Below are 20309 nucleotides of genomic sequence, written 5' to 3'. Positions count from 1 at the left end.
AGAGGGTATGCAATAAAGCCGAGCATCCCCACATTTCCAGAGTGGTTAGTATCCAAAGCCTTCAGCTGCCGCTTGTGACTGCTGAGAAAGCAAGGCACTTGCGGCTAAAGAAAACATAAGTGTAGCAGACAGTGTGCAAGTATATTGCTGTGTAGCTGTTACGAGTGTAGCAAAGCAGTTCTGAGAGGCAGACTGACTCAGCGGTCACTGTCAATGGTTATGCTCAAGGAACGGGAACCAATGACATGAACTACAACACGACTGTACACTCAAGATCGGGCTTGAAAACTGATCCCATGTTGTTTAATTTCTCCACCTTTACAGGGTGGCGCAAGTGGCGCACAGCCGTGGTGTGCTCCATACTGAGTTGGGACAGTTCACAGCAGTCTCTTCTGTGTCACCAGTCACATTCACGGCTGGCTCCAAGTTTGCAGAAACAGCCGGATGAGTGCCGTCCATAGTTGTTAGGCGTTTATCGACGCCTGGTATAGTAGGAGGTTTAGGTTCCGATGCTCCAGCAGTTGGTGCGAAGACTTCTTCGTGTTGAGAACGTAGGTGGTCACGGTGCCTATGCCAGACAGTGCCATCACTGAGACCGACTGTAGTTGCTGACTGACCTGTGGTTCTCACGACACATGCGGGTACCCACAGTGGGCTTTGACGGAAGTTCTTTGCAAGTACGTTGTCTCCCACATTTGGCAGTGGAAAAGAACGGCACCCTTGGTCGGCATGCAGCTTCTGCTTAAGCTGTCTCAGCAGCGTGTTGTTCTTGACAGTCTGTATGACGCGTTCTGCCACACCATTTGAAGCTGGATGGTAGGGCAGTCCAACCATGCGACATATCCAATTTTGTGTAAGGAATTCCAAGTATTGCTCACTTGCAAAGGCTGGTTGGTCCTTATTGGACACAATGAGCCCCGGCAGTCCACGCTGCGCAAATGCTATCCACAATGCTGTGATGACAGCATCCGCTGACATTGATGCCACCGGACAGACTTTGACCCATTTTTGAATATGTGTCAACAGTGACAAAAAAATGTATTTCTGAAGAACGAGCCCCCAAAGTCAACGTAAAGCCATCACCAAGGCCTGTATGGAAATGGCCAGGGTATGTACTGAATGCATTGAGGTGTCTACTCGTATGCTTGGCATGTTGCACAATTCTTTATGCTCTTAGCAATGTCACCATCGATTCCCGGCCACCAGGCGTGGCTTCTGGCAATCGACTTGCTTTACTCAGTGCCAGAATGCCCAACAAAAAGAGTCAGGGTTTTTCCTGCAGAGATATTGAGATAACAACCCTGGAAGCCCACAGCAAGCAGCTTTCATGAAGGCTGAGTTCACTGCTCCTTGCTGTGAATGCATTGCCCTCTGGTCCGGCTAGAAGCCCATTTCCTCGAAGGAGCGCGAGAGCTACGTGACTCAGGAGGGGATCATTTCTTGTAGTTTGTGTTGCAACAGCTGGTGACAAAAATTCCAGGTCTGGTTGTTCAAGCATGAAAATTTGAGCAGGTGCAGGCAGATCAGCACAGTAGGCAGCGGTAACCTACTGAGGACATCAGTATGACCAAAGTCCACACTAGGCTTGTATATGCGCTTGTACTTGTAAGCAAAAGTTTGTGCCCGTCTGAAGTGGTTTATGATCCTCGTAAGCAGTAAATGGAATGCCCCACAGGTACTGGCAGAACTTTTCAACACCGAATATGAAGGCTAATGCCTCTTCTGGAGTCAAAAGCAGTGGGCAGTTCTCGACCATTAGCTTCTCAACGTGTCACAACTGCACTGATCACAGAAATGCAGCAGAACTGAGACATGGTAGTTTCTCTGGATCGAAATGTACTAGGACTGCAGCTGATGTTATGAACTGCTTCACCGTATTGAATACATCTTCTTCCTGTTTTCCCCACACCTATTTTTTCTCGTTCATGAGAAGCGAATGCAGAGGGCAGAGGTATCCAGAAATGTTTGGAAGAATACGCCTGGAGAAATTCACAAGCCCCAGAAAGCTTTGGAGTTTCTTGAACTCATGGGGTGCAGGTGTATGAAGGATTGCAGACACCTGGCTCAAACTTGGAATAGCCCTTCTTTGCTTATGATGTGCCCTAGGTACTCCACCTGTGCCACAAAAATGTGACACTTGTCAAATTTCAACTTGAGTCCAACGTCTCGAAGTACAGAGAAAGCAGCACTGAGGTTGCTATGGTACTCTGGATCATTCAAGCCAGATGTGACTAATCGACATCTGTCAACGAAATATCCTGCAACATGCGGCAGTCTTCGAATAAGGTTCTTCATTTCTCTTTGGAACAGGACGGATGCTGATAAAACGCCAAAATGAAGACATATATACTGAAATAGCCCCACATATGTGGAAATAGTAACATACTTCCTAAAGTCTTCATCAAGAACTATTTGCTGGTAGGCATCCCTCAAATCCAGTTTGGTGAACTTTTCACTCTCTGACAGCATGGCCCAAAGGTCCTAAATTCTTAGAGTTGGGTACTTTTCCAATGTGGCCACTGGACTAACAGCAATCTTAAATCTCCACAAATTCTGACGCAGCCATCCTCCTTATCTACTGGAACAGTAGGCACAGCCAAAGCTGAAGAGCCAACTGGCTCAAGAATGCCCTCCCTCTGTAGTTGCTGAAACTCTTGTGGCACCCCATCCTCCGTCAAAGACTTGAAAAACTCGGGTACCACATCTGGCGGAATATGAATCGTGGCTTTTGGGCTCTTGAACTTTCCAAGGCTCTGTTCAAGTACCTCACGAAATGCTTTAATAACGTCCTTAACATCAGAAACAGCATGAACATCTGCTTCCCAGGAAGCAATGTCAATGCCCAGTTCTCGAATCCAGTTGCGACCTAGCAGTGTTGGTGAACCTTCCCCAGTCAGGAACAAACGTAGGACAGCTTGTCTGTCGCAGAACTGGACGGCGACATCTGCTTCGCCTTGAACTTGTGTGAGCTTGCCCGATGGTATGACAGTCGCCAATGATAGTAGCTCCTGAAAACGTTTTTTTGCAATGACAAGCGCTCGCACCAGTGGCCTGCTCCATATGGAGCAGCTTGCCACAGATGCTGACAGTCACAGTGAAGGGTAGCAAAGGCACGACGGTGTCGACTAGCCACATGTAAAACATATGGGCAGGTACAGTGTTGTCAACAGTGTTGACTTCGTGCATTCCACTTGAAGTTTGCGAGCTGTAGGTGCGAGTCGTGTAGTTTTGTAGACTTTCCCTTCTGCGCACACTCAACCACTGTGTCCCTGCTCCCAGCAGTAGTTGCTGTCAAGAACGGCCAGCTGCAGTGCAAGTTTGCCACCCAGTTACAACTATGGCAGTAACATTCCGGCGCTGTTAAGAACGGCCAGCTGCAGTGCAAGTTTTCCACCCAGTTTCAACTATGGCGGCAACATTCCGGGAGCGTTGCCACCAACTTCTAGCCACAGCGCGACTAAATCGATTTTGTGTCGGGGAACAATACGGGCATCCCCCACTCTCCGTCGCTTCAGCTAGGATGCGTTCGATGAAGCAGGCTTTGTGCTGAAACCGCCACCAACCTCCAGCCTCATCGCCGTTGTGACGGAATGAATTCGGCGGGCCAACTATTGTTCCCAAACTCCCCAACGCGCTACCCGGAACGGCTCCGAGTGCTACGGGGCCCCTCTGACGTCAGCTCCGGACATTCGAACGTATGTGCATTTGTGTGTGTAGATCGTCCTGCGGGGAGGCGGCTAGTTTGCGATGACGAAACGAACGTTCGCATCACCTTGTATCGGGAGAGGACCGAGTGTTTAAAAACCGCTGTTGTGCGGCTGCTCAGGTCACTCTCTCTCAAGCAGTTGTGTTAGACTGATGTACTTTCTCAAACAGTCCTGTTAGACTGATATAAATACTGTAAATAAACCCATATTCCTCGTCCTCGATGAGAAGCAGTCCCTATCAACCTCCTCAGCATGGATAAGTTGGACGATGGCATGGGCCAGCTACCTTCTAATTCATGCCCGACTCCAATCTTGACAATGGATCACGAGCGATGGGATTGAGCCCCCAATCCTGACATTGCACGTAGTGCTGATGTGCTTGCACTTGGTCACAAAGTGTTCCTCCCTGCAGCGGTAGCATGAGAGATGCCCCTTTGATGCCACAAGCTTATGCATAGGAAGCAAACTTCTGCTGGAACTGGCTATGTCGCCGGCATCTTTTTTCGCAGTTTCTATGGCAAGTGCAGTTTTCAGAGTGCCTTCGTACATAAAGTCTACTTTCTCGAGCAACCACGTCTGCACGGCTGTGTCGTTGATGCCGCACACGATATGGTCGTTCAACATATTGCCAAGCTCAGTTCCGAAGTTCCAATATTCCGGGAGACTTTTGAGTGATGCCACGAAGTTACTGATGGATTCGCCCTTCGCACAAGTGTGCATGTTGAACCTAAAATGCTGAACAGCAGATGGCTTGGGGCAGTTATGGTCACCCAGCATGAAAAGGATTTCTTGTAAGGTCTTGTCTTGTGGATGGGCGAGCTTATTACCAAGATCCCGCAAGAGAGCATGCATACCTGTTCTGTCCACAGCAACTAAAGAAGACTGACTTTATTTGTTGCTGCTGCAATATCATCGGCGATGAAGAAAGCTTTAAGGCATTCAACGTAGCAGGGCCACGCATCTCCCTCTCTTCCGTTGAATGCTTCGAGGTTGCCGAACATTGTCATGACGAAGTTCTGTTGCATCGAATTCACCAGACGATTGATGAACTCACAAGCATACTGTATAAGTGGGTGGAACTCGCAAGTGTATAAGTGGGCGGAGGCACGATGCACTTGAGGGACGATGCACTTGAAGAAACCTGAATGAGAAACTCGAATGCTTTTTCCCGCATTGCCACTTGTTACGAGTGTAGCCTAGCAGTTCCGAGAGGCGGACTGATTCTGCAGTCATTGTCAACGGTTATGCCCACGGAACAGGAACCAACGACAGGAACTACAGCACGACCGCAGACTCTGGATCGTGCTTTAAAACTGACCCCATGTTCTTTATGTTTTCATTTTACACGGAACAGACAGCCATCTAAAACGAAACTGTAACAGTAACATAGGGAATAAAACTTCACCCGCAAAGCATTGAAAGCGATGACAAAGTTTAGCATTGCACTGAAGGCATCTGTTAACACTGCCGTAATGATCAGCGTGTCAGCAGTGTTGCAGATGTCACACCTCGATGGTGCACAAGATGAGACCGAAGGAAAACCACCAGCATTTGTCAGTGTCCAGAAGAACGAATTACGTAAATTTAGTTTGATGTTTACTGTCCGTTTTGCTCAGACCACTGAATGCACTATGGTGTAATCTAGTGTATGCACTAAACTGCTGAGCAGGAACACTATACTCGCGGACAACTTTCTGTGGCCATGAAGAGAAAGCTACGGAGGCAAAGCACGCACAAGTGCGAGCTCTTTTGAAAAGAGTTCCATGTTTTAATCCATGTCAGGTTAAACTGGGGAAGACAAAACATAGGCACCTTACTAGCAACAGTTAAATGAAACAGAATACACCACTGAGTGTAAAAGTTTAGTTAATTTGCAGCTTTTCCCTTTTGCGTCGCACATGGAAGCTACATCGATTCAGTGTCTGTTTCGAGCCACCAAAAGCACTGTCAAGGCTGCCGGACTGCTTGATGTGGTAACACATGTGCACCTGTAGATTTCCCTTCATAACCACAGAAAGTTGTCCGCGGGTATAATGTGGTTGTACAACACTCGTGCCAGCAGCTGGAGTCAGGATGCTACCTTGGCTCCAACAGAGCCACTTGAGTGGGGAGTAACAGTGCGTCCGCTCGGCTTCTTTGCCCTTACAGCCAAAAGCACTGTGCATCTCTGGCAGCCCTTTAACCCTTTCGCTGTCACGGACGTACCGGTACGTCATCGCGCTTCCCCCCCACAGTGTCACTGACGTACCGGTACGTTCTCTATCGTGCGTTCAAAATTTCGCGCCAGAGCGCAAAGCTGGCGCTCCTGGATTGGCCACGCTATCTGTTGACTCTTTCTACAAGTTCGTATATTTGCCCCGACCTGTGTTACTCCATGTATTGAAGAGTACGGCACGACTGCCACTCCCCACTTTCTCTTTGCTGAGTGGCGCAGTGGCTCCGTGTTCGCTGTATCATGCGTCGCGCGCGTGTGGTTATGGGTTCAAGGGTTGTTCTGCCATCTCCGCTGGTTTGAAGGTTTTTATTTTTCTTCTGTTGGTGTGCCTGCTACGGCGAGTCAAGTTCAGGCGCACGTGCCGTTGCCTCTCCGAAAAGGGTGACTCGTTGCTGCTTTCGCTCTCTCGCCGCACCCTCGCTTTCGACTTGCAGCAGTAAACGTAAAGCCCTTCGAACTTTGTTTAGCCTTTTTCCATCTCTCTCTGTCATCTTTATCACGCAACGTCCCATTTATCTCCATTGTGTGGGCGACTGAAAGCGCATCCTCCCCGCGCGCGGTTACTTTCGGATGGCTCAGCGCGCGGGACCTTCGTCTGCTCATTGGAGCGGTGGCTCAATTCCAATTCAGAATACGAGCCGAGCTCGGATTCGGACTCGGACAGAGTCACATGCGAGGAAGAGGGTTCCGCATCTTCAGATTCGGATGTTGAAGGGATTTTATAGTCAGGCTGATGATGATGATGATGTTTACTAACAACAGTGGCAGGTCACTGAAATGTGTATATTGCATTGACTATGTTATTTGTATACCAATCATAATCAAAAATAAATTGCTATGTTCATTCCCTGTTATGCTCGTTCCCTGAAACCAAGCCGACACTGGGGGTGCGTCACGGTCAGAAAGGCCCGACAGCGAAAGGGTTAATCTTCCATCTGTGGATCGTTCATGTGTCTTCTATAACAAGGTGACACTGACAGTGACCTTGTGCATTCGTATAATAGTTATCGCAGTAAAACAGACTTTCGTAATTTAGTTCAGCGGCAGGAATGAATGTCCAGAGAGGGGACTTCCCGAAATACTGTTGAAACCTGTGATAATGAAATCCTGTCACAACAAAATTCTAGCAATAACAAGCTATATACATATCCTTGGCGAATGCCCATAAGATTCAACGCATTTCGTACCTCTCGACAGTGAAATGTCGCTGTACTACAATCCCGCATCAACTAAATTTGCTAGAACGTAACCCGACATACACTGCACTCCAATTATAAAGATATGAAGAAGAATGCAAAATCCAATCATTATAACCGATCATCGCTATATCTGGACTGCTGTAAAAAAAAGAAAAAGAAAAAAGCTGCCGAACATATCTCTGTAGTTCCAAAATCAATTTTGTCACTTACGGTAAAGAATTGACATAGAAAAAAGGCTGTGAGAATTAAGATGTTTATTTATACCTCTAAGCAGCGTGTCAAGCTTTAGGCACGCTGAAATAATCAGAAATCTACACTTGCTTTCGCGGAAGTTTCAGGTTCACAACCGTAGTGTGCAACACATCCAGCGGCTGCGTGAACAGTGGCGGCTATAGTTTAGCTTGCATGAAATCAGTGAGTCTCTATCGACGACAGTGCACTTTATGTGAACATTGGGGTCGGTTTCAAAGATGGGCCACTGTCAACCTCATCACCTCCGTCACACAATGCCGCCATCTGTTGTAACAACGATCGCCCCATCAGAGAGTCTTCGCAGAATGAGGCAGTGCTATCTGCACTCAGAAACTTCTCCAGCGAAGCACCACCTATTTTATCGCAAGTAGTGTCATGCTCCCAGAGTTCAGCAATGTCAATGGCTGCCACCGTGTTGTTTTCACACATGGTGGGTTTCGGGGTTTATGCATAAATTGATACGTAAAGTCAACTGATCATTATAACCGATATATCATCATATGTGGTATCATTATAAGCAGGCTTCTCTGTATTACCTACTCATGCTAAGCTATCAGGCCCGAAACTGTGCTCAAATGCGATTGCTTCACCTTAAAGTTAAGTAAAATGGCACTGCGTTACACTTGCGTGGGCACCACCATGTTTGCTTACATAAACAGCCAGGCACCGGAAGTGATCGCGTGTGCTGGAAACGTGTCATAGCCGCCATCTTGTTGATCGCCGTTTGAAGCGGCATGCATGTTGTTACGGACATGTGATGACTGTTTTTGCACACCTAGTGCAGTGTATAATGTGTGCCTCGGTGAGAAAAATGGAGCGAAAACAAAGAAATCCATGTCCCACCAACGTGGAATTGTATATGGCACATGAGATGGTGGTTGCAGCATGGAGTGCTACGCATCGGGCAGTAATTGAACGACTGTCCTGGAATGCTCATCCCTTGCTGGCTTTAGCACCACATGACAGGCATCACGTGCGGACTTGCCGCCGGACATAGGTTTGCGCGAAAGGGCCGTAAACTCGATCAATTGCCTTCGGCTATACGAGATACGATCACTTTCGTGCTCGGCACCGGACACGTCTGCGCCTACAGGCAACAGTGTGCGCTGGAGAAATGCTGCTGCATGCGTGAGCACTGTTGCTCTGCGTTCAGCGCTGTATAATGCAAAATCCCGTTAAAGTGATCGTATCTCTGAAAGCAGTTGATCTAGATTGCTTCTCCTTGGGAGTGCTACCACTGCCGATCGACGCATGTGATGCACTTTGTACTGTTGGCACTACGGTTCTATATCCTCGAGCAGAGCTTTTCATTAGGTTAGTGGGATTTTGACAGTAAAGTTTTGTTCTGCAACACATTGCCTATCTATCTGTGCTGTATCATTTCGCAACAAAGAAATTCTCTCAAAAGCTAATTTTTTCACATTCGCCGCCCATTTTGTTATTGCGAGGGCCAACTGTAGCACTTAAAGGGACGCAAAGGCAAATACTAAGTCAAGCCAGAGTGATAGATTAGTGCTCGAGAATCTCTAAGGCGTCAATATTATCGCGAACAGAGCCTTAATAATCGAGAAATCGAGGTAAATGCAGGACATTATTAGAGACTCCATTGGGACATTCAAGCACTTGCCCAATGACGAAAGCACTCCTCAGTTAAATTTTGTCACTAGTACTCAACTAATTGTTGCAAAAACAAGCTCGTATTGTATTATAAGATGAAATAAAATGCTTCTTGTGCAGTTCCATTTCATGTTTGAAAAAAATATCTCAGTGAAATTGCCGTTGACAACGATGTAGGCGGGCAAAAGGGTTCGTGTTTGCTCGGCTTTGCGCTGCCCCTGCTTTCGCGTTTCAGTACTTTCCTGATCGCGCAGTGCTGCGCTGGTTTTGCTGGCTCATGAAACTCACCCAAACTGCAAATAACAGAGAATTCAACTTCCATGTGATGTCGCGAGATGCCCGAATGGTCTACGCCACTTTACCAAAAAGCAGCTGCAGCGGCGAATCCACCACTCTTTCTTGGCTCAGTACCACCGTCTATCGGGCGCAGTTTTACTCACCAACAGCAGCAAAAGGTTTGGTGACATATGCAACATGGCCACTTCCCCGGTTGGGTGGCGGGAGATTTCAATTTCGAAAAAGGTATTAGGACCCTTTACATACAGTTTTGTCATAAACTGTCTTTTCGTGGCCGAAACAAGCGTTGCGATGTTTCTGGAATGGTATTTAAACAGTCCACGTTGACTTAGTATTAACGAATAATTACATTCGGAATGGAAAATGTAGTGGTGCACGCGAGCAACATGGTATTGTAGCACAAAATACCGCAAAAGAAAGATTCAAAGTGACAGACAGACTCTACAATACAGTCAAACCTCAATATATCGAACACGGATATATCGAATTATTGCGTATGTCGAACAATTTCTATATCACATGGAAAATCGCATGCATTTTTAATTCTTTATTTCGAATGGGGCCGGATGTAAAATGGATATATCAAACTCCGCCGCCCCAGACCAAGTGCACTCTGTTGACAGGAGGCGAGCTTTCTTGCAACACTTTCAAAGATAGCGGCGGTGCGATCGGCGTTCCAGACTGCTGCGTATGACAGCTGCCCACATCGGTTGCGCCGAGGGCGCCATTTGAACGTAGCGGCGTACACACGCGGCGGCTTGGAGCCAGCACGGCCGCCTCGATCACGCGCGCACCTATGCGCGTACGGCGGGGCAAGCCGCCTCGATCACGCGCGCACGGCGAGGCTTGCCCCCACCGTGCGCGCGTGATCGAGGTGGCCGTGGAGCCAGTTGGAGCGCTTTGTCGGTGCTGAGCACTTGCCCAATGACGAAAGCACTCCTCAGTTAAATTTTGTCACTAGTACTCAACTAATTGTTGCAAAAACAAGCTCGTATTGTATTATAAGATGAAATAAAATGCTTCTTGTGCAGTTCCATTTCATGTTTGAAAAAAATATCTCAGTGAAATTGCCGTTGACAACGATGTAGGCGGGCAAAAGGGTTCGTGTTTGCTCGGCTTTGCGCTGCCTTTGCGCTGCCCTGCAATGCACATCATGTGCATTGCGGACTTCGTTGGTGGTGACGACAGCACCGGAACAGTGGCGGAGTTAACAGACGTGGAGATCGCGGCAGAAGTGACTGCTGAGCGGCCAAACGAAGACGCTGCCGAGGCTGATCCAGCACGCGCTGATGTTGCCCCGCTCCCGACTGCAACTGAGGCTGTAGCTGCTTTGGCCGTTGTACGGCGCTACTGCGGCGCAATAGAAGGCACTGGACTGTCTCTTGTGGACCGTTTGGACTATGTTGAGGACACCGTGGTCAAGCACGCGGTTTCCAAATGAAGCAGGCTACGCTGCTTCAGTACTTTCAGCGAACTAAATAAATACTTTGTTTGAAGCTTCATGTGAGTATCTATTGCGCCACAATTGGTTCATTGATTGATTTGCGCTAGTTTTTGACGCATTTTCTACGTGATTTTATATATCGAATTCTAGCTATATCGAACTATTTTGCGATCACCGCGCTGTTCGATATATCGAGGTTCGACTGTATCATGTTTTTCAGCAAACGCCAACTCGGCCAAGAAAAATTTATTGGTACACGCAAGAAGGAGCACAGTTTTGTTTGGGTTCTTGGAAGTATGCTGAATCACAGGGCTGTAGCGCTCGTTCTAGTGGGAGCCATTTTGCTGGATGTGCTTGTGAAGTACCTTTTTTTTTTCCCCATCTTTCTCAGGCCACGGATAACACTGCAAAAGCAGTGATGAGCAAACTGACAGCACATGGTGTCAAGTTGACTCTACCTTCATTGCTTGCTGGTCTGGAGAATGATCTCTGGAGGACGAAATCGGGTGAGAATCTAGCTGTGCATGCTGTGCAAGTACAGACATCACTGTTCTGCACCAGCAATGGGCAGACAGGGCTTTACCGATACAGGGGGTGCACCATTTGTGTGAATCTAACGTGCCTTTGACAACTGGAATTAAATGGCAATGGGTGGGTAGGTGGGGCTGGTTGGTACTGCATTACAATATCGAAACTTAGAGTGCCACAAAAGAATATAGACGAAGAAAGGGAAGCCCAACACAAGTGCTTGTGTTGTGTGTCCCTTTCTTTGTTTATAGTCTTGTTGTGCTCCAAGTTTCGATAATAGAAATAAATCGTATGCGCACCATTATGATTATACCGTGAATGTACATTGTACGTTGCAACCATGGCCTTAGGCTTCCAATTGACATTTTGGTGTAAGGCAGTGTAAAACTTCATTAAAACAAATTTGAGAGGAAGCCAAACGTCCTTTTAACGGTAATATTTTGTTTTGGCTGTTGCTTGGGCATGATCTATGTACAGTGCAAACGAGGACAACGCAAGAAGAATGGCAGTGTGCCACTTTTTTCTTGTCTCGTCCTTGTGTCTGCTGTAATATCCCTGTTACACAGACAGCCTTAACCATGGTCAAGCTGTCTAGTTACAGCTGACCACGGTTACTGCTAGCTACATGGCTGATGTAACCGTAGTTAGTCACCTAACCACGGTTACCATGAGGTGAGCTTTGCAGCCTCTGTTTCTTCTAGCAAACTGAGAACCAGACAAGATAGTGAATGCCATAGCAGTTTTGAGTACAGCAGCTTCGTCATAACTGTACAATTTCACGCTATTATTTGATGGACATATGGTTAATTGTTGCACAGGTTTACAACTTGACAATGTTATTTTATTATACATAGCTAAATTTGTACGAATAATTTGGTCATATGATAGTCAACTAACTGAGCCCGCAGTTAAGCGTAATATCTCTGTCACACGGCACGTGTAATGTCATTCACAGTAAATGACATTCATACCAAATGTCATTGCAGTCCATTCCCTGTCTACAGGGGTATAAAAGAATGGCATTCACAGCTGACGGCAATTTTTACAGCACCTTGCGCACGCAGACACTCTGCAATCGACGTGTATACTTACAGGTTGCACTTTGCCCTGCGCAAATCGGTAAGGTGGTCTTCCCACACATATACAGCAGCGCACGCATCTCATCATCAACGCAGTGCACTTATCGCTTCTTATTCTCCGCTGACGAAGCTGCACAGTTGGCTTCCGTGGTTGATGGATAAGTTTTAGCACTGCACCACTTTGAAAACAATATGCAGAAATTGAAAAAGACAGACAAGCGTTTGTAAACATCGCAGACAAGAAGTGCTAGCATCCACTAAGAGACTGGGAACAAGAATATAGCTGTACACTACTTCGACTATCCTGCTGTACGTCATAAAATTATTAAAAAGTTGATAATAGCAATTTCATCTTAACTTATCGATTTCGTAATTTTTTGCCAATACCCTGTCGTTGAGATTACACAAGTCGTGCTTGCATAAGTTCTCTTGCATGAGTTCTTGCATGAGAAACTCATTCAATGGCCGAATGCTATTAGCTGTGAATGTCATTCATTATGACTGTGTAGAAGGAACAAAAATAGCATTAAGACATAATGTCGTTCGCTGCGAATGACATTACACGTGCCGTGTGATGGTTATAACTCTGGTTAAGGCAAGGGTATAAGTAGATCATATTTTGTAACAATCTTGATGCATCTCACTTTCTAACCACCTGCCATCGTTGCTCAGTGGCTATGGTTTTGGGCTACTGAGCACGAGGTCACGGGATCGAATCCCGGCCACGGCGGCCGCATTTCAATGGGGCCGAAATGCGAAAACACCCGTGTGCTTAGATTTAGGTGCACATTAAAGAACCCCAGGTGGTCGAAATTTCCGGAGTCCCCTACTACGGCACGCCTCACAATCAGAAAGTGGTTTTGGCATGTAAAACCCCATAATTTAATGTTTTTTAAATCCCTTTCTAACCCTATAATTAATTGAGATTAGTGTCCTACCCAAGTGATAACAGTGCAAGAAAGCTCTCAAGTGCGTAGGCACAGCAGTTTATCACAGCAACAGTTGGAGATGGCACAGTGTACGTCACAGTGTCCTTCCCTTTACTCCTTTACTTTACTCTTTACTTCTTTACTTTACTTTCCCACTCTTTACTGCCCACGTTTCCTCCCAAAATAAGATAGTGCATGACCTTCAACCAGGGCAAAGCATGTTCCATGGCTTTTTTTGCCATCGATCAAGGGGCTTTAGTTGCATGCACAGAGTGGGCAGCAGAGTACAGGAGTTGGTGAAATTAAGTGCGGTGGAGAGGCAAATGGGCAGCAGATTGTGGCTAAGGGTGTGTGTATATGAAAAGTTCAAATACCATCGAAAAATATATTCCTAATATTTGTATTCAATTCGAAAACTATGTATTAAAATATTTTTGAATCAGTCAAACGTCGATATAACGAACCTCGATTTAACCAACTTAGCGATGTTACAAAATATTTTAATTTTCCGATCTTCTATTGAAAACACCTGCCTGCCTGCCTTCTATTGCGTGCGTCTCCTCCTGGCAGACAACCATGCACAGGCCATGCACCCTATCTTGGAGGTAATCTCTTTGCAGAAAGTGCAAAGAGTGAGCTGAAACAGTTTGTGCACATCGGGTTCCTGTGTGTTTAGTGCTGGCAGTCGCGTAATCTTAAGTTTCCAAGACAAGGTGCACAGCGTTTGCTTATGTTGTGACAGTGAATTCATGCTCATCGACTGAGATCTGTTAAAGTTTGTCTGAAAGCATGTGACACTGATAAAGATAAGCGGGAAATACAATGTGTCATCCGAAAATCGTATTATCCAAAGCAAGCACCAAAATGTATGAATAGATGACTCAATAACAAACTCAATGGCAAAAGTTCATGTGGTGTGGAGTGATACTTCTCTGTATAACGCCTTATGCTAAGCAACATTTCTGGATACCACACGACCCGCAGCCAATGCACTTTCATTCAGCAACGTTGAAATAGTTTCTCCTTTTCTTAGGAGGCTGTGGCTGCCATCTTTTGTGCAAACAAGAGGAAATGGGAGGGAGCTCGTGGTAATGTTGTCAAGCAAGCATGAGGGGAGGGAAGGAAGAGGAAGTTGGTGGCACGTAGGCGCGCACGCATCTCCTTTTCAAAGGAGGCCACGGCTGCCATCTTTCGTACAAGCAAGAGGAAATGGGAGCGAGCTTACGGTAATGCAGTCAAATCAGCATGAGGGAAGGGGAGGTAGGGAAGAAGAGAGGAAGTTTGTGGCAGGTTGGCGCACCTCTCCTCTTCTAAGGAGGCCGTGGCTGCCATCTTTCGTGCAAGCAAATGGGGAGGGCAGCAAGCTCGTATTAATGTGGTCAAACGCTCATCTATTAGGCCGTGGCTGCCGTTTTCATGCGAGCAAGAGGGGAGGGGAGTGAGCTCGTAATAATGCGGTCAAGTGTGCATGACGGGAGAGGAGGTAGGGGAGGAGAGAGGATGTTGGCAGCAGGTTGGCACGTGCACATCTCCTTTTCTAAGGAGGCCGTGACTGCCATTTTCGTGCAAACAATAGGGGAGGGGAGTGAGCTCGCGTTAATGCAGTTCAGCGCGTATGAGGAGTAGGGAGGTGAGGGAGAGAGGAAGTTGGTGGTAGGTGCGCACATCTCCTTTCATAGGAGGCCGTGGCTGCCATTTTTGTGCAAGCAAGAGGGGAGGGGTTTGAGCTCATGCTAATGCAGTCAAGCGTGCGTGAGGAGAGGGGAGGTAGGGAACAAGAAGTTGGCAACAGGTTGACACGTGAACCTTCTTTACTAAGTAGGCCATGGCTGCCATTTTCGTGCAAGCAAGTAGGGAGGGAAGCGAGTTCGAGGTAATGTGTTCAAGCGTGCATGAAGGGAGAGGAGGTGGGAAGAGAGGAAGCTGGCAGTAAATAGATGAGCGTGCATCTCTTTTTCTAGGAGGCCGTGGCTGCCGTTTTTGTGCAAGCAAGAGGGCAGGGGAGCGAGCTCATGGTAATGCAGTCAAGCATGCATTGAGGGAGGGAGATGGGGGAGAGAAGTTGGCAGCAGGTTGGCGCACGTCTCCGTTTTTAAGGAGGCCATGGCTGCCATCTTTCGTGCAAGCTAGAGAGGAGGGGAGCAAGTTCCTAGTAATGTGGTTAAGCGTGCGTTAATGAACGGGTGGTAGGGGGAGAGAGGAAGTTGGCAGCAGGTTGGAGCGCATCTCCTTTTATAACGGGACTGTGGCTGCACATGGCTGTCAGCGTGGCTGAGCGCGTATGCAGCCTGCGTGCACCATTTTAGAGGTCATCTGCTGCATGGCCAAAGAGTGGGCATGCTGAGGTGGCATGGCATAATGAATGTGGGCTGTCTTCCTGCATGTTTAGTACTGGAGGTTGCATAATCTCGAATTTCAGAGACCCATCAAAGTGAAAGCAAACGAAGCATTCTCTCCCCACATCCGGTGCTTTTCATGGTAGCTTCGTCCCACCAAAGGCCACACTATCAACCGCTAGGCAGATTTGACTTCTCTTCATACCACCGATGCGGAGATATTGTCGACATGGCACAAAACTATTTTTGGTTGCTGACTCTCAAATTCAGTAAAATTTTTCTGATTCAAAGGAGCTTTTTCTGATTGCCTGATAAATTGGAAAATTTTGCAGCCTCTTATGTGTAAGAAAAATCTATCGTCAACTGCTGTTATTTGCCTGAAAGTTTGAATTTCAATATAATGATTGCCAATTTTACCTACTTCATTGTATAGAGAATGTATAGGGTGTTCAGCAAGTACAGATGCCAGTTTTAAGAGTTTTAACCGTATAGAAATTTGGCTGTGTACGTTTACAGATACCTTTTGCTTCATTAAAGTGAGAGTTTAGATATGTAGTCTTTTATGTTGATTGCTAGGGGAATGGTGATTATTTCGTTGCATTTATGAATTCATTATCATGAGGATAGACTACATTGTTCACTTCAACGATACATACACACACAAGGCCACCTGCTCATTTGCTTGACGTTTCCACTGGCGTGCACTGTGATGGCGAGTTGTTTATTCCACTGTGCTATCATTCATGTGTGCAGGGAGCTGCATTCGTGCAGTTAAATACACAGACACCAATTTTGGTAATGAATCGAGCCATTGAACCTGGCTGATGTCTCTTGACAAGTTGTGTATTTTTTTAAGGAAGTTCAACGATGTAACCATGGCCCTTTCCTCGTCATTGTGCTCTCATTTTCTCACCAACCTGCACCTTGTATCAGCCATGTGCATCAGTGTTCTGCATAGGACTCTGATAAGGTAGCTTTCTTGTGAAGCCCAACTGGTGTGGTTGTCGAGTTCGCTCAATTTTTAAGTTTGAATCTCGAAAGGGATCTTGCGTTACATTTTGGGCATGGTTCCAATAAAATTTTGAGTGCTTTCTTAGACTTTGCGCACACAAGCACCATGCTGCAGTCCTCTCAAGATGGTTTTGTTTGAGGCAAACAAGTCTGAGACAGAATCTGAGGGAAGTTACCAATAAACGTTGTGCCACTGTCGTTTTCAGGGTCAGTGGAGCTGCTGGGTGCGATGGCATACTGTGCACCCAAGCAGCTGTCGTCCTGCCTGCCCTCCATCGTGCCCAAGCTCATCGAGGTACTGTCGGACTCGCACGTCAAAGTGCAGCGGGCAGGCGCCCAGGCTCTCAAGCAGATTGGTTCCGTCATCAAGAACCCAGAGATCCAGGTCTCTCCCATTATTCTTGATGCCTTTCATTGCATTGGTCTTACTGCTGCTGGACCAAAACATACAGAGAAGCTCTTTTTTTTTTTTAACTTACCTCTCTTGGGTTTGCAGTAGCTTCAAGTCTTTAACGCAAGCTGTCGCTCAGCCAAAAAATGACATGGCTGATGGTGGGATTAGTTCCAGCATCCCCAAGCACAATAGCATGATGCCCTAACTATAGGAGCACAAGTGCAGGCTTTGAATACATGCTCAATATTCAGCTTCACCACTCTTCACTCGGGGCAGCCAGCACTTCGACGTAATTGAAACATGTATTGGCACTCAGAAATGCCATGAGTGGCCTTAAAATTGCTTCTCTAAATAAAATTATACTGATTGACAAATGTATGCAAAACATCACAGGGTGACAGCTTTGTATGGCGACACCTGATGACGAAAGAAGTGACCATATTGCATGGGATATTTAAATGCCTTGTGATTACTTCTCAATGTTACCACTCTTTTTCACTTGAGGTAGCTTGCGCTCTAAGACAATAATTTATGCTTAGAAACACACAAGCATGGGAGCTGTTTGTAAGTTTGTTTAGAAGCACACAAACATTACGACCAATTCTCATCATTGCCACACTCCATTCGTGATAGCTGTCACATTTTGACAGTTGAAATGCTTGTTCCCTGAAGTGAAGTGACAAAGCTATGTAAAGTGATAAATACAAGCATAAAGGGATAAATTGTAATTAGGCTCTTGCTTTGAGTCTCTCACTCATATAATGGGACATGAAACAATGTGAACATGACACAAATGGTAGAGCTGGCAGGTTAAGATATAGGACGCCCAGGATGTCCGCAATACTGAAAAGGACTGTTTCTTACTTTAGAATAGCTGTGTGGAGAAAGCCCAATACTTTGAGTGGGCAAATATGCAATGTTTCGAATAAGAATCGAAAAACTTGGAGGACACTTAAGCTTCGCCTTTAAGAGTGGAAAACGATAGCATTCAAAGATCCCTGACTGCTTCTCACACTTCCTGGCAACTGCAGCTTACGTAGCCGTAATGTTTACCAGGAAGCGTTGATGGTGAATGCTGTGCACGAAGGTGAGCTTTATGGTAAAGACATGGCCTCTTGTGCGGGCCGATCCTGGAGGTAGTGCCCGGTCGTGCCAAAACAAATTACAGTCGAACCTCAATATATTGAATAGCGTGGTGAACGCGAAATGGTTCGATATAGCCAGCATTTGGTATATAAGATCACATAAAATAGTCCTCAATATCTTGTACAAATCAATCTATTAACCAATCGTGGCGCAGTAAATACTCACTTGAAGCTTCACACATAGTGCAGCAGAACCTTAATATGTCCTCGTTATGTACATTTTCCCGGCGCCAGTGCTCGCAATCGAGAATGCAAAAGTTGACCGAATAGAGTTGTGCTAATTTTTTACTGGTTCATAAGTTCCCCGGAAAACGCAATTTTTCAGCAGCAACGTTCAGTACGTCACCAAAGTGCAATCGTATGATATGTTTCATGGCCGCTAGAACCCATGTAAACAAGAAAATGCAGGAGACGCACCCAATTCAGAACAGTATAGTATAGCTGCCCACCGCGGCAGCTTCACTGTGGTATGCGCCTGCCCATCTCATGTGGAAACGCCGGAGTGCACTTGGTTTCTCATTTCGTTACCAGCAAATGTTGTCTGGGGTCATCACATGCGGCATTCACAGCTACTATCACTGCAGATCCTATTGTGATAAGCATCTTCGACTATTTCTTTCACAGCGCCTGGTGCCGTCTGAGGCGCAGCACACACTTATAGTTGGCAATAACCGAAACACGCCACTGTTCCCTGCAGAATGTGATAGTATACATTTTTCGGCACTAGATCCCATGTGAACAAAAAAAGCCACGAGGCCTTTGCGATTGAAAACAGTATATACCTGCCCATCTCACGTGAAAATGGCACACGAGATTCTTATTCCGGTACCAACAAATCTCCACCTGAGTCATCACGTGCTGCATTCACAGCTATCGCCGCCAAACCTATTGCAACAAGCATCTTCAGCTATGTGTTTTACAGTGCGTAGTGTCAGTGGGCCTGCACGCTTTTAGTAAGCGATAATCTAAATGCGCGTCCATTCCTTGCTACAAGCGATGCTATGTGGACATCCTGTGTCACCCACCAGCCCGATTTGGTTTCAGTTTCCCGTTGCCCTCTTCAAGCACCACGCCACAGGAAAACAACAAAACGCGTCCCGGGCCGCTGGAGCACCACGAGCTTGATGCGTGATATGCATCGGTGTCTCATGCCGCAACGATCTCCACAATGCTTTGAATTACGTTGATGTCAACAATAGTTTAGTCTGGCAAATTTTTAGTTACTTCGGATCATACATTTTCCCAGCTAATAAGTTTTTTCTCCCCTATGAATGAGGTTCTACTGTATTCATTTCTTTGGCTGAAAGTACTGCAACAGTGTAGCCTGCTTCATATTGGCAGCCGTGTGCTGAACCATGGCGTCTTCAACATAGCCTAAACAAACCACAAGCGATAGGCTTGGGTGCCTTCTATTGCGACGCAGTAGCGGCGTAAAAGGGCCAAAGCAGCTACAGCCTCAGTTGAAGTCAGGAGCATGGCAACATCAGGGCTTGCAGGATCAACCTCGGTAGCGTCATCGTTTGACGGCTACTACTGCTGCGATCTCTAGTGCATCAATCAAAGCATCTTGAAACACTATCAGTAGCAAAGTACGAAATGGCATCTGCATGAGTGAGCCCGCTAAGCGCGTGCTGTTATGAGTCTTTGTGAATGCAAACCACCATTCCTCGCGATGCACAGCAGGTGTAAAGCGGGGCACCAAGGAGAAGTCATTGTGACAATGTCTACGATGCAAATGCATCGTAGACATTGTCAAACTGGCCAAGTTGCCGCGTGCAGTCAATGTTTGCAGCTGTAGTATGCAGTAGTCGGGAACGCCCATCGTGCCACCGCCTTCTTCGAGGGTGTTGCGGAAAAGCTCGCCGCCTGTCAACACAACACACTTGGTCTGTGGTGGCAGATTTTGATACAGTCGAACCCCGCTACAATGAACGCCGCTTCAACGAAATTTTCGTTTCAACGAAATATTTCAAATTCCCCATCAGCTAGCCATAGAAGTCGATGCAAAGAAGTTCTCACCACAACGAACAATTTTTCTGGCTTGTTTTCGCTTCAACGAAATTTTTGCTCGGTGGAGCTGGGCTTTAAAATTTATTTTGCCAGAAAATAAGCATAACCCCAATCGTCTGGAATTTTTCGTACACGCACGCCGCTTA

At 46.5% G+C, this 20309-nt stretch overlaps 1 protein-coding gene across 2 annotated transcripts in view; it reads left to right on the top strand.

Moving 5' to 3' along the window:
* The window catches only part of l(3)80Fj (lethal (3) 80Fj), a 372965-nt gene that overhangs the window by 232319 nt on the left and 120337 nt on the right, over nucleotides 1–20309 (top strand). For both annotated transcript variants that reach the window (XM_065426472.2, XM_065426473.2), the window contains exons 33-34: nucleotides 11123–11237; nucleotides 16821–16999. In XM_065426472.2, coding sequence (XP_065282544.1) covers nucleotides 11123–11237; nucleotides 16821–16999 — 294 coding nt within the window. The remainder of the gene's footprint in view (nucleotides 1–11122; nucleotides 11238–16820; nucleotides 17000–20309) is intronic.

Source organism: Dermacentor albipictus, chromosome 2, assembly GCF_038994185.2.
Source record: "Dermacentor albipictus isolate Rhodes 1998 colony chromosome 2, USDA_Dalb.pri_finalv2, whole genome shotgun sequence".
NCBI classification, from domain to species: Eukaryota; Metazoa; Arthropoda; class Arachnida; order Ixodida; family Ixodidae; genus Dermacentor; species Dermacentor albipictus.
Note: the sequence above shows the minus strand (reverse complement) of the source record. Positions and strands in the feature narration are given on the sequence as shown.